Source organism: Chrysemys picta, chromosome 15, assembly GCF_011386835.1.
Source record: "Chrysemys picta bellii isolate R12L10 chromosome 15, ASM1138683v2, whole genome shotgun sequence".
NCBI classification, from domain to species: Eukaryota; Metazoa; Chordata; order Testudines; family Emydidae; genus Chrysemys; species Chrysemys picta.
The window spans coordinates 29,388,160-29,408,461 of NC_088805.1; the positions used below are offsets into that span (position 1 = coordinate 29,388,160).

Here is a 20,302-nt window from a genome sequence, read left to right on the forward strand (position 1 = left end):
TCACCTTCATTCTTAAGGTACCTATGTAATGACTGTTGTTAGTCTGCTCCTGATGTGGGAGCCTCCCTGTTCGCCAGTACCAGAGCAATTCACTACTGCCATGTTGCCAGGTTTAATTGTTTTACTGTTTTATTTTTCTTCTTTATTCCGCAGTATGCAAAAGTATGCTAAGTTTGAGTATATAGCACAGGGTCACTGCCCTAAAGAGCTTAGTCTGTGACAGAAGGAGCTGCATACCGATGGGGTGGCAGCGAGCGAGGAGATAGCCTTGGTTACTGTATGTGGTTACTCAGCACAGGCATGTGCATGGCATGCTTGACTTGTATATGAATGAAAAGGAAACGGATTCTACTTGAAGGTGTTAGAAGTGACTCTCAAAGGAGGGGTTTGAATGATGGGAGGGTATTAGGTTGTCAAACCAGTTCCTGCAGACCATTCTGTGTGCAGGCGAGCGTGTGCCAAAAGGTGCAAAAACAGCTCAGGGATAAAGCAAACAAGCCGGTTGCTTAGGCTGATGACACTGGCAGAGTGAGACCACGAACGGTGGGTGCCAGTGGGAGGAGAGCACAACGTGGTAAGAGACTAAGACCCTGATTCAACAAGTAGGAAAACACGCAGATCATCCCACTGAAGTCAGGTTAGGGTCTAGGTCAGGGATAGAGTCATGCAACATCCTGAAGATGAGGACAAGAAGTTAGAGATTGATGCAATAGAGAAGCAGGGAGCCATGAAGGGATTCAAGGAAGCAGATGGCATGGTCAGATTGCCAGGCCAGAAAGAACTGTCTTGGAGGCTGTGTTAATTTGGAGTGGAAGGGAGCAGTGTGGGTGTTGGGGAGGTTAGAGAGAAGGTTACTGTAATCAAGAGGAATGCATGGCCTTTTTAGTTTTTGATGGTGTTAAGAAGGCCGTTGTGTGTTCCTTTTTTAAACCAAGTCTGATTCATCCTGAGTAAATGGACACTTTTGGTTGGGTTTCTCTGGATATATTTAATTTTTTCACATGTATGTTGGTGGCTCTCTTTCAGGGGAACACTGAGAGAACAGTCTGGCAATATCACTTCAGAACCTGGCCTGATCATGGAGTACCCAGTGATCCTGGCGGTGTCCTGGACTTCTTAGAGGAGGTCCACCACAAGCAGGAAAGCATCGCTGATTCAGGACCTGTTGTGGTGCATTGCAGGTACAATAATGCAACTTATCTCCTAGCTTCTGCAATGAGCTGCTTCTTGATAATACCGTCTGGAAGTCCAGTACATCTTTATATTGGACACTTATTTAGGTTGGCTACTCTGACGTTATTGCCTATTCAGAAAGGAAACCATAATCACGTCTTTTTTTTTTTTTTTTTTTTTTACAGTGCTGGGATTGGACGAACAGGAACTTTTATTGTGATTGATATTCTTATTGACATAATCCGAGAAAAAGGTAGGTCCCCAGTTTAGTTTCTTCACAAGTGCTGTGAAAGTGCCTTTATGTGATCTGTCAGAAGGAGACAATTGGTGAAGATCAGGAAGACGTTGCAAAGTGTATGTTTGTGCCTGGCAGAAATCACATCCTTTAAGATGTGCTCCCATTGACTTCAAAGGGAGTCATATGGCCAAAGCCCGGAATGAGGATTTTGCATCTCATCTACAGTGATTTTTGTAAATTCCATATTTTTTGCTAGCCTACCAGCTTTTTGCCAACACCTTTATTCTGCGACTATCCATTTGTACCTACCATTTGCCATGTTTGCTGTCCAAAGCATTTTAGTGATCTTGGTTTCCTATTTGCAAGGGCAAGTTGTGAAGTCCTCTAAAATTATAGTGGACAGACAATGCCATGTTACTATCCTTTATATAACTCAACATAAAGTTGACACTAGACTGATATAAGGTCTTTCCTGATCAGAAGACTGCTCATCACTTGTCTCCTTTCTCAGCTATGGTGGGGTGGACTTTTTTTCTTTAAGTTCCAAGTATTCCACTTCTACCTTAGTGCTTCTGTATTATGATGAACATTTTCAGCTGAAGACTGGATGTGACTTCATTTGGAGTGTAATTAGGGTAATGCAAAGTGATGGTTCTTTCGTCCTCCAGAACAGCTTGGCATCTTGTCTTTACAGTACTGCAAGTTTATGTACAAATGGCTAAGCAAGAGTCTCAAACTCAAATTTCCACACCAAATCATTATTACAGTAGTCCCAAATGTGCTATGTGTTTTACATTCACAAGGGAAACAGTCTCTCTGTCCCAAAGAGTTGACAGTCCAAAAAAAAAAAAGAGCATGTGTTACACTGCTGCACTAACACTGGTGGTCTCTTCTAGGCGTGGACTGTGATATTGATGTTCCAAAGACCATTCAGATGGTGAGATCGCAGCGGTCAGGGATGGTTCAAACAGAAGCGCAGTACAGATTTATTTACATGGCAGTACAGCACTACATTGAAACGCTACAGCGTAGAATTGAAGAGGAGCAGGTACGTTGGTCCCAAACCTACCATGGTCTTTGTGCAGTGATGCCGATTAGGAGCTTGCGGCGGTGATGGGAATGAGCAGAATTGCCCTGTTGCTGTCTGACTTTTTGAGGCATATCTACTGTATGTTGACTGTAGACAAAATGAAAAGGCTTGTTCTATTACACTATTCGTTCAAAGAGCTTTACTATCTATTTCAAGTCACTATCTTAAAAGACTTATTGAAACTGAAGGATTTAGATAATTCTAAAGCAGTAATAACACTTACCGATAGTTTTTCAGCCATCTAGGAGGGGGAGAAGATTCCTCCATCACCATTCCTACCTACAGTATTTTCATGGAAGGTGCAACAAGGTCTGAGGCCCAGTCCTGCATTCCTAGTGCATTCAGAACTCCCATTAACTTCACTGATCAGGTTAGGATGTGGAAGGAATGAAAAGTAAGACTCTCAGTCTTAATAAAGAAGACTCCCTTGTGCTTCATTGTGCATAACGTGGATTTCAGGAGTTATTTCAAGTCTCTCCATTAAATCTCTGTTTGAAGTGTAGTAATTGTATTCGATCAGCAGTCACGGCAACACCTGTTTTGGAAGTGTAACATTTTAAGTGTTTAATGATTAAAAGGTGATTATGTTGGGCTTAGTTTAAGTCTTTGGAAAGAAATCCTTTTAAACAATGGAGCCAATGTTATTGCAGCATAATAGCCAAGGAAGAGAGAGCATTTGGAGCAGAGACCACTTGTAACAAGGTAGAGTGACTGCATTGGAATGCGTGTTGGTTAGCTCAGGATTAGTTCAAGTGGAATCATGGAGATATTCCTTGCTCCGGAAAGCTCCAGCAGCCCCAAAATGCCTTTGCAGATTGTTTATATTGTGCTGTGATGGAGAAAGGGTTTGTTCTTTTTCTGTCCTTTTCTTCCTTGGCGCTTTCATTCTTTCAACCCTTACCCTAAATGACTGCCATCCTGGATTCTTAGCCTTGTCTGGAACAGCAGGGGCTGTTCTCCTCTGCAGTTCTCCATACTGCTGCAACAATTATATAGCTAAAGCTACTGATCTTTCTCCCTCTTCCAAGACCATTCACACCATCTGTTACCCACCTAATCACCACCACCTGCAGAACAGGAGTCCTCAGGCGCTTCAGACATTTTTCTTTTATGACTCTGTCCTACCTTGCCTTAAAGCTCACTGAAGTTTGAAAATGCATGGAGTTCTCTGCAAAGCTCTTACCCTCAAATATTATATATTGTTCAGTTCACTTGCAGCCTTTCACAAAATTGCCACTACTGTCTCTTGGCGTTTGTTTTTAGTTCCAGTGTAGTTGTTCCAATATAAATGGAACTAATATAATTACAATAGTGTCTGCTACTAGGACAGAGGAATCTCTCTCTCCTATGATGGTCAGATTAAATCTGTAGTCATGTAAAACGTATACTACGGTGCTAAAATGGTAACGAGACTTAAACTGGATTCTAAGCTTTTCTTTACTCTAATACAGTAATAGTGCTTCTAGTTCTGGACGAAAAAGCCCTTTGACGCTCTTGTCAGAAGCTAATGTGATCCTGAGCAGCCTTGTGATGACCTGAGGTGGCGCCACATGTGCAGTGAGAGAGAGGAACAAAAATGGGTGGAAATGGGTTGAGAGCCTCAGTAGAATGAAGGAAGCAGCTGAGTGTCTTCAGTCCCCAATTTGCAGTTTATTTGGGGTGTAAAATTTACTGTTTCCGTCGTCCTTTCTACCAGTGGAACAACCCCCCCTCACAAAAAAATAGTTGTGGAAAGAAAAGCTAATGAGTGACGCAAGTTCTGTGTCATATTCTTGCCCTAATTTAGAAAATGTGTTGAGTCGTTTGCCCAGCTCTACTCTAGAAATATTCCCCATTTCCTTTTGGCATTGAGAACCTCGGGAGTCTTGATGTAATCAAGTAGTGTGTTAAATATTGCCTGTCTCTTTCGTATGTATGAAAACTACAAAGTAAACTTGTTTGGTTAGTTTTCTTCTTGGAAGCAATAATTTTTTTTTGTAACACTGAAGTAACTTGAGTAATTATTTCTAATTAGGAATAATGGAAATGTGGTAGCAATAATTAAACTGAATAGTAGGAATAATTATAATGAATTAGCGAAGTCAGAGGAAGAAAAGCCTTAGATTTACATCTTCCTGGTTTGTTTTCTCTAATTTAGTCAGATCAAAGAACAGAGCTGACTTTGATTCTGCTTCTCGGCTGCTTTTACACTTCAGATACGTCTGCGGGTTGAATTGGCATTTATCGCATAGTTAGAAGAATTCAAAATCCAATTTTAGGCTGCAGCATAAAATTGACCTTTATTAGCTGTGTCCAGGTGAGAGGTGTGTACCTCACAGATTCTAAATTTGGGCAAGGCCTGAACCTTTATTCCCCTTAAATCTGATTTTTTGAAAGGTTACAGCAACAAAATTGTTTTTGACTAGGGTCCCTGCAAAGTGATCTGTCAGGAGAAGGTGGGAGGCAGAAGTGGTAGGAACATAAGAACATAAGAGAGGCCGTACCGGGTCAGACCAAAGGTCCATCTAGCCCAGTATCCTGTCTACCGACAGTGGCCAATGCCAGGTGCCCCAGATGGAGTGAACCTAACAGGCAATGATCAAGTGATCTCTCCCCTGCCATCCATCTCCATCCTCTGACAGACAGAGGCTAGAAACATCCCATTTCTAGTGCCAGCTGCGTATAGCAATACAGGCTGAGATTTTCAAAGTTGCCTTAATGGGAACTAGGAATCCAAGGCTATGTCTTTACTTAAAATGCTACAGTGGCATTGCTGCAGCTGCACTGCTGCTGTGCTTCAGCGTAGACACTCACAACAGCAATGGGAGGGGTTCTCCCGTCCCTGTGGTTAATCCACTCGAAGGCGGTAGCTAGGCCTACGGAAGAATTCTTCCATCGACCTAGTTCTGTCTACACTGGGGATTACGTTGGCATAGCTACGTCTCTCAGGTATGGTTTTTTTCACACCCCTGAGGGACATAGCTATGAGGAAGTAATTTTTCAGTGTAGACCTGCCCCATGTCTCCTAAGATGCTTTGAAAATCTCAGTCATAGAATTGACTGGATCATTAGGTGCTGCTGGTCTGAGCACTTCAAGAATACACCTTGGAAAAAGTTAGGAGTGGGGCTTGCACTCGTATTTGACCATTTAAACCTTGACTTTGGTGTATATTTAGCTATTGTTAATGTCTATCCTAACTGGAGAATGATGCCCATTTGCCCCAGAGACCCACTGGCTGACACTGTCTACTGTACAGTGAAGGATGGATCTTTTTGCCAGGTTTGGATAAAGAAAATACGGTCATGTTCACGTGTGTGAACTCACAAAGTTGGCACATCTAGTTAGAGACTGGGGGTGGGTGGGCAGGGACCAAGCATTCTGTGAAGATATTTACCGAAAGCTTCCAGTAGTCAAAGATAACCTCTACCTCTAGGAATATCCAGAGTGCATGTTGTAGTTACAGAAGTGAAATCTTTCATGCTTTAACTTTTTTATATAAAATAAAAAAGCCTCTTTTCTGAGGGGTGGGGGAAAGTAGGTTTGGCTAATTTATATTTCATTTCTTGAACTTTATATCTATTATCTTCTAAAAATGTAGGTTTCTGTTTTATTGACTATTCTAAACCTGTTTAATTTTTGTGTTCCCTTTTTTCAGAAGAGTAAGAGGAAAGGGCATGAATACACAAACATTAAATATTCTTTATCGGACCAGACAAGTGGGGATCAGAGCCCACTTCCACCATGTACTCCGACCCCAACCTGTCCAGAGTAAGTAGCAGTTTCTCAAAGTAACAAGTGAGTTCCGAAATGCCTGTGAATTCAAGCAGATCCGGCAATAGAGAGTCTAGTTGTGGACTGTTTTCCTCGTAAAAGTTTATTTCTAATCATATAACAAAGAGGAACTTCCTGAGCAAACTTTTGTTCTCTTTCTCTACTCACTCTCACTTGAGGGTCCTTTATTAATTTTTTCTGGTGTCCCCACAAATGGAATTTTTCAATCCTGCACTGATTTTTTTTCATTTGACATAAATGGGGCCTTGGTGATAAAGTGGTTTTCAACCAGGGGTTCGGGACCCTCAGGGGGGCCGCGAGCAGGTTTCAGAGGGGCCACAAAGTAGGGCCAGTGTTAGACTTGCTGGGGCCCAGGGCAGAAAGCCGAAGTCCCACCACATGGTGCTGAAGCCTGGGGCCCAGAGCCCTGGCACCCGGGGCTGAAGCCAAAGCCTGAGCAACGTAGCTTCATGGGGGGCCCCTGTGGTTTGGGGCCCCAATCAATTGCCCTGCTTGCTACCCCCCAATGCCGGCCCTGGCTTTTATATGCAGAAAACCAGTTGTTGTGGCCCAGGTGGGCTGTGGAGATTTTATAGCTTGTTAGGGGAGGGAGGTGGCTCAGAAAGAAAAACGTTGAGAATCCCTGCGTTAAAACATAGGAAAAGGATATCTTGGGTGTGAAGCACTTAGATATGAAAAATATACCGGTTGCTCTATTCATGGTGCACAAATTATACATGGTTCCCTGCAGCCACCAATGAATAGAGGAACTGTTTAGCAAGCATACATCAGCATTGCCTAACAGTAGTTTAGGACAGAAAGTAAAGAATATCATACCCCATTGAAATGATCTGTCTGTCTTGTGTATTTCTCTGGTGACAATTACTATGGTATCTGAGCATAGGGGAAATGTAGGTTGAAAGAATTCAGTGACCTAAGTTAGAATTTAGCCAGGACACCCAGGTTAATACCTCCATACTTGGGGGTGCAGTGGTGAAGAAAAAGGCCCCTGGTTCTCAGAAGGTTGTTCGGAAAGGTGGAGGAAAATCCGTTAATATTTTGCCATTCTGTTTCCCTACTGCAGTGTTTCCCAAACTTGGGACGCCGCTTGTGTAGGGAAAGCCCCTGGTGGGTCGGGCCGGTTTGTTTACCTGCCTCATCCGCGGGTCTGGCCGATCGCGGCTCCCACTGGCCGCGGTTCGCTGCTCCAGGCCAATGGGAGCTGCTGGCGTGGGACGAGGGACATACTGGCCACTGCTTCCAGCAGCTCCCATTGGCCTGGAGCAGCGAACCGCAGCCAGTGGGAGCTGCAATCGGCCGGTCCTGCGGTGGCGGCAGGTAAACAAACCGGCCCGGCCCAACGGGCTTTCCCTAAACAAGCGGCGTCCCAAGTTTGGGAAACACTGCCCTACTGTGTTGGGTTTTCTTGTTAACCTCCTCAATGACTAGCATTGCAGTAAGATTGCGATGCCACCCTATTGTAGTCTTGCCTTCATCCTGTCCCAGGTTTTGTGCTGACTTAACTCTGTACAACCGTAATGATGTTAAAGTGGGGAACTTCAGTGCTTGTATGGGGTGGAGTCGTCTCAGAATCTGCCCCATCGATTGGGTCATGCAGAAATCACCCAATATTCTGAATCCAGATGCTCTGTGCTTTGAAGCGAATTGAACACGTTATTAGCTAACATCACTGAATTATGTGATATGTATTTATTTTCTAGTAAATCTGACTTTTTTCCCCTCTATAAAAATCTGTCATTTTAGAATGAGAGAAGATAGTGCTAGAGTATATGAAAATGTGGGGTTGATGCAGCAGCAGCAGAAAAGCTTTAGATGAGATGTACAGAAACTTCCATGCAAAGGAAGGTACGTACATTAGAAATTCTAGTATGATCTAGCCTAAAGCTGTTTTTATTGCACTATGGCATATTTTAACATAATCACAGTTCGATCATGAAATGTATATAAGCCAAGAATCTTTGCCATAGTGTCAGTTGGTTTAGCAGCTAAAATATTCAACATCATTTTCACAGCAACTTGATTTACCGATTGAGGAGGGTAATATTTTGGACCCAGCAGAACCAGATCTTAATGGAAAGAATTCCAATTCCAACACTTAGAAGTCAGGCCATTCAGAGCAGAGATCAGAGCTAATACTCCATCTTGCTTATAAAGTTTGAAGGTAGACTCCCATTGTAAGTTAAAATTGGTTTTGATTATTGCACATCAGCAAGGATTGCAAGATCTGACTGAAACTTTAACTGCTAAACCAACTCGCGCTATGGCAAAGATTCTTGGATTAAATACATTTCAGAATTGAGACGGTGGCGCTCTTTGAGTCTGAGTATTAGTGAACGTTGCTGGATTGGGCTGTAAGTGATTTTAAATCCTCTCATTTTGATCTATTGACCAAATATGTTTTATGCTCATGTTAGCATTGCTGAGCTGATACAGTATGGGAGGGTGGTGTAGATGCTGTTCTGCCTCTGACTAGAATCTCTCTCTCTTGCTTGCCTCTTACATCTGTGCCAAAAATAATCAGGTAAACTTTCAGATCTCAGGGAGAGACTGCAACACCAGCCACTTTTGTATCACATTGAATCATTTTGGACTCGTAAACTGAGCCAGTTTGCTCTGGAAGTCAGTGATAAAATAAATATAGGGGGTCCATGATGTCATTTGTACATGGAGCCCCCCTTGAGAGAATAACTGAACTTTTAAAACGTTCTTAAATTAAAACTTTGTACAAGATTTTAGCATATGGGTTTAATGTGCTTATGTGATGGAACACCACCTCTGGTTCAGAGAGGTGACTGGGCCAGTGGTCTGCAAACATGTGATTTAGGTAGGCCTATCAGAGCCATTATGGCATATACAGGACACAGCACTCGCCCTGACCCAATAGACTGTAACCCGTATCAGAGTTGGAAAGTGGTCCATAAACTAGGCATTTGTTAAATAAGTCATGGTCTGATGATCTGTTTGATGGGTTTTTGCAGTATATCCTGTTTTGGAGTCTACATTTCAATAGCTCCCTAATTAGTATTCCCTACAACCAGGGAACAGTACACATCTTAAAATCCTCTCAGTTATGTATTGCCACCCACTCAGCCCTCAAGGGAGTTAAACTACTAAAACCAATTTTAACTAACAATGGGAGTTTGCCTTCAGACTTCATAAGAAAGATGGAATGTTTGCTCTGATCTCTGGTCTTTGCTCTGAATTAAAAAAATTGGAATTCTTTCCTTCAAATTTACGTGAAGTGGGGGCTTACAGAAGATATTACATAGACAGTCCTGAAGACTAAAACATTCTATCTCTGGAACAGATCCAACGTAGACAGCTGCAATGTAAGCTTGCCCATGCTGCTTTGCAAGTATGCTTTGATCCTGGCCTATGCTAGGGACTTGGAGACCACCTAAAGAGACAAGGCAGCAGGCTGTCTAATCCTTGGCCTCTTTTACTGACACTGTCAAAAAAGTGTCAACTGTGTTTGTATGATGTGGACAGGTGTCCACAAGGATCTGGACTGAAACCACTCGCTGACTTCAGGTCACAATTGGATGCGAATGACTTTCAATCACTGCCAGCTATGGGCAGATTGGAGCCAAGGCTCTGGAGTGGGAAGTGAAGGGTCTTCATCCTATTATTGATATAATATCACTAAACTAAGCCCTTACCATCACTCAAATAAGTACTTGGATTTTGTCTTACACTGTATTTAAATACCTACCCTTTTCTGGCTGCTCCCCAGTCAAATGTAATTGAATATATTTATTTCACTCTTTCTGGTTCTCATAAACTAGCCTAGTACTGCAGTTTTCAATTGGAAACATTGCAATTTGAATTTAAGTTTTAAATGAACTTTATTCTAAAGTTAGGTTTCTATATCCCTTTGATTCATTCTTACGTTTTGGGCCAAAGCTACCTTATGGTGACCCTTTCAAGAATTAACAGTTTAGGCTTTTTTTTATTGTCCGAGCCAACTGAAATGCAAAGTGAACAGCGTAAATGTTGAAAAGTAAATTAGATCTTAATTCTTTCAGCTTCTGTTGTAACAAGTTGGCAATCTTCTTCCTTTTGTGCTTAAAAAAAGGCCTTCCGACCTGTCACTGTCCCTTTGATAGTACATGTTTACAATTGTAAACTGACAGTGGAAAAGGTGGGATATGCCACTCCCCGTGAAAGTTGGGAGAAGACCAGACTATATCTCTTTAAACCGATGGATGCCTCTAGTTGTGTGAAATTCCATCTGATATTTTAGATCTAAACTATCAATCACTGCTGTTTATGTTAAGTGTCAAAATGAAGCATTTCCATGTACGTTCAGAATGATGAATTATTATAGTATATGTTTCTAATGAGCTTTTAATTGTTTTCCCTTTCCCAGAAATGAATATTGTTTTTTAAAAAAGGTCAAGAAAGAGATGGAACAAGCTTCACATGAAGAATGAATTTTGAAGGCTTGGTACCTTTTTATTTATGGTGTTTAACCCTTCAATAATAAGCAAAACCTAAGACCATCTAAAGATCATTATATCCTTTCTCTCCAATATCTGATTTACAATTGCTCGTTTTTCAAATAAAAAGGAAATCCTCTCTACAATGTAGAAAGATATTTTGTAGAATCTTAATTGTGAATCCAGCCAACTGTTAGCCTGGCGTTCATCTGCTTCAAATAGCATTTTTGTTTCAAAATCTGGTTATTAGCATTATTTCTTATCAGAGCAGTTGTGGGGATTTTTTTTTTGAATGGGGAAGCAATGATGTGGGTAAGTCCATTATATAAATATAAAATACTAATGGGAACAATTCTTGATTGTTTGAAGACAGTGGATCACCCACATTAAAAGTCCGCTACATGATAACATTCGTCCTAATGCATTTCAAACTTGGTCTGAGTTTGACAGGGGTGAGCAGTTCATCTTTGATATGAAGATGTTTTTTGTGACCGCTGATGGCTTTGATTACTTCTCAGCTGAGTTGCTGGATGGGCTGTTTTTGAGTAACTACAAAAAGTAGCCTTTGCCTCAGACTAGAACATTCTGTAGATGACCTGTACCCAAGATACCAATTTACAGCCACTCTGGCAAAAAAAAAAAAAAAGGCAGCTGTGGGGCCGCTGCCTATGTTAATTTTTCAGTGTTCATTTATTAAGCAGGAGATCTGACCTGTGGAGCTGAGACATTTTAGGAAGCTCCACAGTGACACTTGACATCGTATTAAAACAATGAAACCAGTAACCCCCTGTGCAGGCTGTTATCTTAGGCTGAAGTGAACCCTGTCTTAAAAATAGAGTTATTTGGGCCTTCTGGTTCTCAGTAAGGCCTCACACTAACGAAGGTAGCCTGGGGAAAAGGACTATATGGAAATTAGCTATCACCTAAAATTGCCTTAGTGAAAAGGGCAGCGCAGGTACCAGTCAACAGCAGCTTGTTCTGGTCTATTTCATCAGGCGGGAGTTTCATTAACATTCTGCCTAAAGTGCCTTTCAGAGCCACATCCAATTTGCTGTCCATGTTTTAATTAAAAAAAAAAAATACTGCATCTATCTCTAAAAACACTTTTGATTGTTATTAATGAAACAAACTCCTCCCAGAGTGACGCCAGCGGTGAGAGATGCTGGTATAGTGCCACAGTTACCTGGGTTTCTTCATCTGCAGAAGAAGGGATGTAAACACTTCTCGGTTTCCTGCATTAAAGAAACTTTGCCCTGTCCTGTTGTCTGAATCTGGATCTCCCATTGGAACCTATAGTAGCTGAGTGTGTGCTCATGGCAGGATCGGGCTCGAGGAGTAGGTACCAGTGGTGTCTTAGCAGCATCTTTCCCCTCACTGCTGGTGGAGTTCTGAGAATTATGGTGAAGCCACCAGGTGGTATTGAGGAATTATCATCATTTTTATTTAGAGTATGCAGTTAATGGTAATCGCTGCATTGTATTTCTGTATGTGCAGTAAGGGTGCAGGAGTGATGAAGTTACATTATTGGTCATAGTAGTGAAATTACACAAAAGCCTGGAATGTAATTAGTGCAGCATTTGTGTTCCCTACATTCATGTGGGGATTGCATTGGCTTTCCCTGAGAATGCTTTGCAAAGTCAAATGCTTCACATTTTGTGTTTGTCTTAACTGAATGAAGGCGCATCTTCACTTTAAGCTGAACTTTGTTACTTTGCCTCTTGTTCTTTGTTATAATACCTCTTGTCTTCTGGTCCTGGAACTCCTGTCACCAGCACACCATAATATTTGTGTCTTAATGTCATTATCTATAGCACAGTCGTTAATATTTGCACCCTCTGTAGATCTAAAATTCTTATGGCTTGATGAAAGGATGGTCAGTTTTCATCTACTTGTGTTCGTTCGGTCACAAATAGAATATTTGCTTTATATCACCTTCCTTCCCCAGCCTCCGTGTACAGTTTCATCATGTTGACTTTTTCTGCAAAGGTTAAATAGGGATCATTTAAGTGCCGAGTTGTGTTTTTGAATTGAGTAATTCAATAACAGTCTAAATAATTGGAAATTTTGTGTAGCATTGTGTAGCATTATGTGGTGCTATATTTCCTTGGATGCTGCAAGGTTTTAAATCAGGAGAAAATGAAGTGCATGTTCAGGATTAGAAATACTTTGTACCAAAATCATAGGGGTAGCTGTGTTAGTCTGGCTCTGTAAAAAGCGAGAAAAAGTCCTGTGGCACCTTATAGACTAACAGCCGTATTGGAGCATAAATTTTCGTGGGTGAATACCCACTTTGTCAGACGCATGTGGTGGAAATTTCTGATGAAGTGGGTATTCACCCACGAAAGCTTATGCTCCAATACATCTGTTAGTCTATAAGGTGCCACAGGACTCTTTCTCACTTTGTACCAAAATGAAAGTTCAAAGGAAGATCCTCTAAGCAGTAGCTTATGAACTGCACTAATGTGACCTGTCCTAAAGATTGACTTGTATTGGCTGTAACCAATAATATGGTGATGTATTCAGCATAAAGCTGCCTATCATAAGATAGCATTTAAAATCTGTGGAACTCAGCTCTGTAGTTATTTGTTCTTGGAACTGGGGAAATCTCATTTGTCTAGAATGTGTGTTAATCTTAAGGAGCACATGATGGATGAATGTTTTTTTTTTTTTTTTTTAATTAGAAAAGATTCCAAAAGATTGTATGCTAGAGAGAGCTGTTTCTTTTTAATTGGAGTGTCTGGCCCTGCTGAAAACCAAAGGGGGGATCTTGCAAGTTACAAACCAGCTGCCTTTCAAACATAGCCGACAGAGGGGTAACTCTTAGTGTGTCTTTCTCTTTTAATATTATTTTAAACATTGGTGGTTTTATTACAAATCAAACAAAAGATATAAACGTTCTGTGGTACAGGGGAAAAATGGATACTTGGGTTTCATGTATTTTTAGTGGGTTTTTAAAAACTAATTTAACATCACTCTACAAGCTATTGCTGTAACAATGGAATGGAAAAGGGATGCAGTTTTGAAATGTTCTATTGTAGAAGACTTTATACCACAAGGGAAATCTAAACCAATTCCGAAGGCACAGTATTGTATGCCAGCAAGAATCTGCTGCAGACCCTCATTTACTGAATGTTTTATAGCATACACTTTCATTTCAGGTAACCTTTATTAGGACTGATTAGTTCTTCTATTGACCAAACTTTTTTTTCTCTTGAGGTATATGTGTTCAAAAATACAACTTCATTAGCTGTATCCTAGCTATAACACTTGTTTCCTTTTTCATTGTAGGGATGGGATAAATCAAACAGTTGGTACTAGGACAATTTTTTCATAACTTCATTATTTCAAATTAATTTTTATTTTTTTCCATTTTTAAATAGCAAAACATGTAATTAATTGCAGACCTGGTTATTTATGACACTATTGTGATTTTTTTATTACAGTACTAAAGGCTAATGAAAAAAGATCCTTTATTAGGTGGACTAGACCGTACATTTATTTTTTCCTGCAATGTATGAAGTATTGTACCAGAGTATTAAATGAAATGTAATATTTTATTGAAAATCTCTATCCTTTAAAAGGAGGACATTTAGGATGTCATCAATTTGATGTGAATCATGTAAATGTTAATAATGATGCGCTGTTTTATTATACATTTAGTGTTTCAAAAGACTCACTTATTGCCTTTTGCCCACATACATTCTGTAGATCATTTACAATTGTCAAAATGTGACATTAAAAGACTAGATCATGTATAGAAATATTAGTGGTTGTTCGTTGTTTTCCCTGCTGGTATTTATGGGTGTTAGTTCAGCTGCTTTGCGAGCTGCGCTGTGATTTTTATTGCTGCAAGGTTATAATTATCGGAATAAAAGCAGATTTGTAAACAGCAGAATTAAAAATTAGGAATAAAAATAATTTTTCTTATAAGATGGTTTTGGACCATTGCTCCAATTCTTTTTCTGTAGCGCTTATATTAAAGTCAAGGTTTCTTTGGTTAGGTAACCCCCACTCTAGACGGATGGAATTCCAGTCAGCCTCCCTCCATGGTGTAGCTCTGTGTTATGTAGAGGGTCTTTGCTCCCCACAAGAAGAGCTTGAGCACAACCAAGCTTCTTTCGTAATATATGGTATTTCAGTGTTATTAACCCACTGCTTTTACTGCCCACCGCAAATTGGATAGCCCTGTAGCAAAACACTCAGTTCTATCTCAGCATAACTCATCCAGGTATCTTCTAGAGGCCTGTGATTTTTGTGTGTGCGCCTCGTTGGACATCTACAAGAGAGTCTGGTTTCCTCCTCTCCCTTTGCCTGGTTGACTGGACCTGTGTAAATCTGCTGCTCTTTGCACTCAAATAGTGCAGGGAAAATCCCTAAAGCCATGATGGGCAATAGCTTCCTCTCCAGCTGAATGTTTAATGTGTTACTGAACCCTTATAAAGGAAGAAGGGAATATAAAGTTCAATGGGGAGAAGAGAGAACAGCTGTCCCACCCCTCCCTTTGTGATTTGGGGACTTCAGTTGAGTACCGTAGGGGGAGGGAAGCTGCTGCTTTCATTTATTTCTGATGCTTTCTTCTCCGAGCTGCTTCCTTGTTTCTTGCAGAGATGTCAACTGAACAGCTCACGTCTTCAGGGCTCTGATGTACCCTGGGATCCTTGTGTGCCAGCACCATGCAGTGATTCAGAGGAGGGGCTGTGCTGCACCTCAGGCTCCGTTCTGCCAGCTGCTGCTGTGGCACTTCAAAAGCGATTGAAATCCTTGGATCTCTGAAGCACTTGGAGCAGGGTGCATTTAAAATCCAGTGCTCTGCCTGGTCCCTGGAGTGGAGCAGAGGATACGCGTGCCCCCAAGTCTAAATATAGCAGCTCAGTCTAATTTTAGGCCTACCAGCCCAGGCAGTATCACACCATAAAAGCAATTGGGAACAACTCTTACTAGGCGTTTTGTTACCATTATTGGCTCTCCAGAACCAAGCAGCCTGCAATCCTGAGTCTGTTTCACAGTAATATGAACTAATTATAATGAATGGGATGGTCTAGACAGTATTTGGTCCTGCCATGCGGGCAGGGGACTGGACTCGATGACCTCTCGGTCCCTTCCAGTCCTAGGTTCTATAAATCTATGAATGGAACAACAACACTGAGTTAAACCTCTCGGTAGATTGTGCTTACAGATGCTGATCTGTGGAAATATAAATGAGCCAATCTGTGCTCTTTAAGAAGCAGGCGCTGTGTTGCAATACGGACAGCATGAGGAGATGCCAGTTGGACACAGAGCAAATATCAGCCAAGTTTGTTGTAAAACCAGCTCAATCTCAAAGTAATGGAAAGGCATAAAAATAATCCACTGAAATGTACGGAAGAAAGCAATTCTCCACTGTTAGAGCCTTTGTGGATTTAAATACGAGCGAAATTCCAATGAGGACAGTAGCCACGTAGAGCATCTCCGTTTTAAGATTATAATCCTGCAGGGTAAAATGGTATGAATGTGTCTAACAAGGGTGGGTTGGGTTTGGATCCACTTTTGTGTATTGCGTGAGAAATGCATACCACTTAGGGGGTTGGAGTTATTCAGTCCAGTTTGAGAACTGTACTTCAGAAATCGAAATAATCACCAAAGGAATGATTGTCCTTAGGGTCCAGGTATTGGGCTGAGACTTAGACTGTTATAATAATGGCTCCTATCCTGTTCCTCTGACCTTCACCCCTTGACTTCCCTGGAGAGCTTCTAGTAATACCTTTCCTCCCACACTTATTGTCTCAATCTGTTTTATAGACGTGAACCAAACTCTTTAACACACCCTCCAGCTACTCTAAGTACAAACAGGCTCCTTTTACTTTGACCGCCCCACCGATCTCTAATCATTTGTATCATCAGTAACGAAGATTATGAGCCCTGTTGGGCAGTGACTATTTCTTTACTACAGGTGTGTGCAGTCACCTTGCACACTGGGGCCCTCTCACTGAACCCTTTAGGCTTTACCGTGATACAAGTGAATATCTGATAACAGCTCCAGGAAAATCCTGAGCTTCCCTGAGGGTTCCACCTAGTGTTCCCATACAGTGGTGATGAATGGAAAAAAATACAACTACATCTCTACCCTGATAGAACACAAATTTGGATATAATGCGGTAAAGCAGTGCTCCGGGGGGGGGGGGGGGGAGGGAAGGGGGGGCGGGGCTGCACGCTTTGGCAGATCAAAGCAAGTTTGATATAATGCAGTTTCACCTATAATGCGGTAAGATTTTTTGGCTCTCGAGGACAGCGTTCTATTGGGGTAGAGGTACCTAGATGGGTGGTTAACTAGTTAATGACAGTATTGTTGTCTTTCCCCATGAGACTACCCACCTGTCCTATCTTTGGTAGAAACCATATGATACAGGAAATTAGGCCCAGATTTTAAAAGGTACTGAAGTGTTGCTGCACTCAGCATTGCAATGCCTAGCTGATTTAGGAGCCAAAACTCTCATTTTCAAAAGGTATTTAGGTGCTTAGTGACCAAAATCCCATTCACTGTCAATGGGGTTTTAGTTCCTGAGTGCCTTAATTCATCTGGAAAATGAGGTTTAGGTTCCTAAATTAGTTAGGTGTTGCCATGTTGAGTACATCAATGCCTTAATACAGGAGTGGCCAATCTGAGCCCTGCATCAGTTCCCCCACCCCCCTCCCAGTGCCTCCCGCTCTCCAGCAGCCTCACCCATCAGCACCTCCCCCTCCCTCCACACACCTCCCGATCAGCTGTTTTGTGGCGTGCAGGAGGCTTGGGGGCGGTGGGGGAGGGAGGAATGAGGGCACAGCAGGCTCAGGGGAGAGAATGGGAAGGGGTGGAGTGGGGGCAGGGCCTATGGCAGAGCCAGGGGTTGAGCCGTGAGCACCCCCCGGCACATTGGAAAGTTGGCGCCTGTAGCTCCAGCCCCGGAGTCGGCGCCTATACAAGGAGCCGCATGTGGCTCCGGAGCTACAGGTTGGCTACCTCTGCCTTAATACCTTTAAAAATCTGGCCCCTAGTGTTCAGGGTGGGGTACTTTGAAAGATGGATTTCATTGATATTTCTTTATACATTTATCTGTACAGAGGATCATACAACCATATAGGGGACAAAAGAAACCTGAAAGGGCCATTGGATTTCAGAAAGGTGGAAAATGAAGGTATCTTGCACTCAGTTTATTTGCTGTTAATAATCAAACAATTTGGCAAATGTCCGTCTTGCTAAGCACAGCCAGCGTAAGTCAAGAGGCTGCTATTTTGTTTCCAGGATGATGTACTTTTCATGTTCAGTCCTTGTACACTACATCAGTCTGAGCCTTTAAGCACACCGACACCTAGTCTCTGGTTTTATAACCATCTTCAGGCATGTTGTACAGTGTCCCTGCTTCATCTGCCTGAAACTTTGTCTGCATTTTGTTAAAGGGCAAACATAAAATATGTACAAACCTCTCTTCATGATAGTTGTGGAAGAAGTTACCATTAAAAATCATCTAAGGAGGTGATGTTCCAGCCATCTCCAGAGCCACTGTAGGTGCATGTCTGACCATGGAGTAGGGTTCATAACAGTTCATTGAGCAAAACTCTGCATGTGAAGAGAACACAGCTCTCTTGATGAATGTCATCGAGGGGTCATATGCTCTGTTGTACTTCACACATCATTTTTACAATGTGCTATTTTTCTGAACTATAAGTACATCTACCCCTAACATAAGGGAGATCCCCTAGATCTTGTCAGAATGCTTTCCGCCTCTCTCCCTTCTTCTCCTTGTTGGTCTCATTGCTCAGTGGGTGGGTGAAATTCTCTGCCCTTTGTTATACAGGAAGTTACCATAATGGTCCCTTCGGGCCTTAACATCTAGTAATTGTGTTGTGTCTAAGCTTAATTTACAGTCCAGTCTCTTATTTGTCTATACAGCACTATGCATTGTTACCTTTCTATATAAAATCAATTGATTAGTAGTCTGGTCTTCGTCAGTAACAATAAAATAGACAGGATTAGTGAAGCTTGATTGCCATATTAATAAATTGCTTTTATTATTTAAGAATAGCACATAACAAGGAGCGAGATTCAGTACTCAATCCTTGTGGAACCACATTTGCAGCCGACGACCATCCGAGCCCAGTTCTGTTTGCTCTGATCAATAACGCAAACGTACTATCTGTAACTTCCCTTTCCTCATACACGTGGCAATTGCGCGTGTTTCCCTTGTCTGGTACATGTTGCATATTTTTTCATTCCTAATAAAGACGACACAATTTAACATTATGAGTTCCTATTATTTTTAAAGCTTGCTCGGGGTTTTGCTCAGTGAATAGGCCGTTACTTAACAATAGGCCCTTTGGCCTACTGGTCAGCAACGTGGGTAAATGATATTTGCTGGGTTGTTGTATCTGTGATGGTCCCAGGGTCTGAGAGACATCCACCTTGTATCACTGATAGTTAACCAGCTTCTCATTTCCCGCTTTAACCGAAACTGGCGCGAGAAGAAATAGTTAACCACGACCTCGTGTGCTTCTTATCAAACTGGCAGGTCGTGTGCTCCTGCTTTCCCCTTAAGGTTCTTACCGGGAAAGGGGTTAAACATTCTTAAAATAAGCAAATGGTTATATCCTGGCTGATGCTGTCAGACCAAGTATGCAAAGCAGCTTCCCTGCTGGCTATCTTCGATATAGCGAGTGAGATGCTCACTGTCGATGCTACGGCCGGTTTAGCCCTGCCCGAGGGTAACAGATCTTGTGTTAGTATTTTTTTAATTAATTTTCTCCATGTTGTAAATCCAAGTTTATAGACCATGTTCAGCTTTTTGTTGTTCCACTGTAATAACAAGAAGCTGGGTGGGGAAAACGTAGTGTCCCTAATAAAATCTTAATGGAGACTGTATCTTATTGTAGTAGAATGGTTTCAATTGCATTTTAGATAAAGGACAAGCTTTGAAGGGTGAAATGTACAGATTTGGAATGTTAGTTAAATTGTCTATTTTTTTTCCTGCTTAATTAAATACTTATGGCAACACTGTGTGTGTACGTACATATGCATCATCTGAACTTCTGGTACCAGATCTTGCATTTTTTGTTTTGTGCCTCTGGCTGGACATGGCGCTCCCAGCTCTGCATCACCAGTAAACCAAACTGACTCAGTAATGTACGTGTTAGGCATTTGGGATAAATCATCAGCGTGGGCTTCTGCTGTCTTTCCCAATACTGCGTGTGTGATGCTCCCTGCCTGAACTTTGCTGCAATGAAGAATATATGGAGATATACCTATCTCATAGAGCTGGAAGGGACCCCAAAAGGTCATCGTATCCAGCCCCCTGCCTTCACTAGCAGGACCAAGTGCTGATTTTGCCCCAGATCCCTAAGTGGCCTCCTCAAGGATTAAACTCACAACACTGGGTTTAGCAGGCCAATGCTCAAACCACTGAGCTATCCCTCCCCCCTATTACCCTCTAAAAGTCTGATGTGCAAAAGAGCCAGTGTCCCAAAAGACAACTTGATTCCAGAGGCGGGAAACAAATGTGAGAAATGCCATGCCTCTAAAGATGAGCTGTGTGTAAGCTTGAAAGCTTGTCTCTGTCACCAACAAAAGTTGCTCCAATAAA

The 20,302-nt window shown here is 41.8% G+C and overlaps 1 protein-coding gene across 2 annotated transcripts in view; it reads left to right on the forward strand.

Moving 5' to 3' along the window:
* The window catches only part of PTPN11 (protein tyrosine phosphatase non-receptor type 11), a 42,849-nt gene extending 28,376 nt beyond the window's left edge, over nucleotides 1-14,473 (forward strand). Inside the window, exons 11-16 of one of the 2 annotated variants that reach the window (XM_005298585.5) lie at nucleotides 1,027-1,181; nucleotides 1,359-1,426; nucleotides 2,308-2,459; nucleotides 6,137-6,249; nucleotides 8,017-8,118; nucleotides 10,643-14,473. In XM_005298585.5, coding sequence (XP_005298642.1) covers nucleotides 1,027-1,181; nucleotides 1,359-1,426; nucleotides 2,308-2,459; nucleotides 6,137-6,249; nucleotides 8,017-8,089 — 561 coding nt within the window. In that variant the 3' untranslated portion in view covers nucleotides 8,090-8,118; nucleotides 10,643-14,473. The remainder of the gene's footprint in view (nucleotides 1-1,026; nucleotides 1,182-1,358; nucleotides 1,427-2,307; nucleotides 2,460-6,136; nucleotides 6,250-8,016; nucleotides 8,119-10,642) is intronic. The other variant, XM_008163624.4, reaches the window with a different exon arrangement.
* Nucleotides 14,474-20,302: the final 5,829 nt, after the last annotated feature.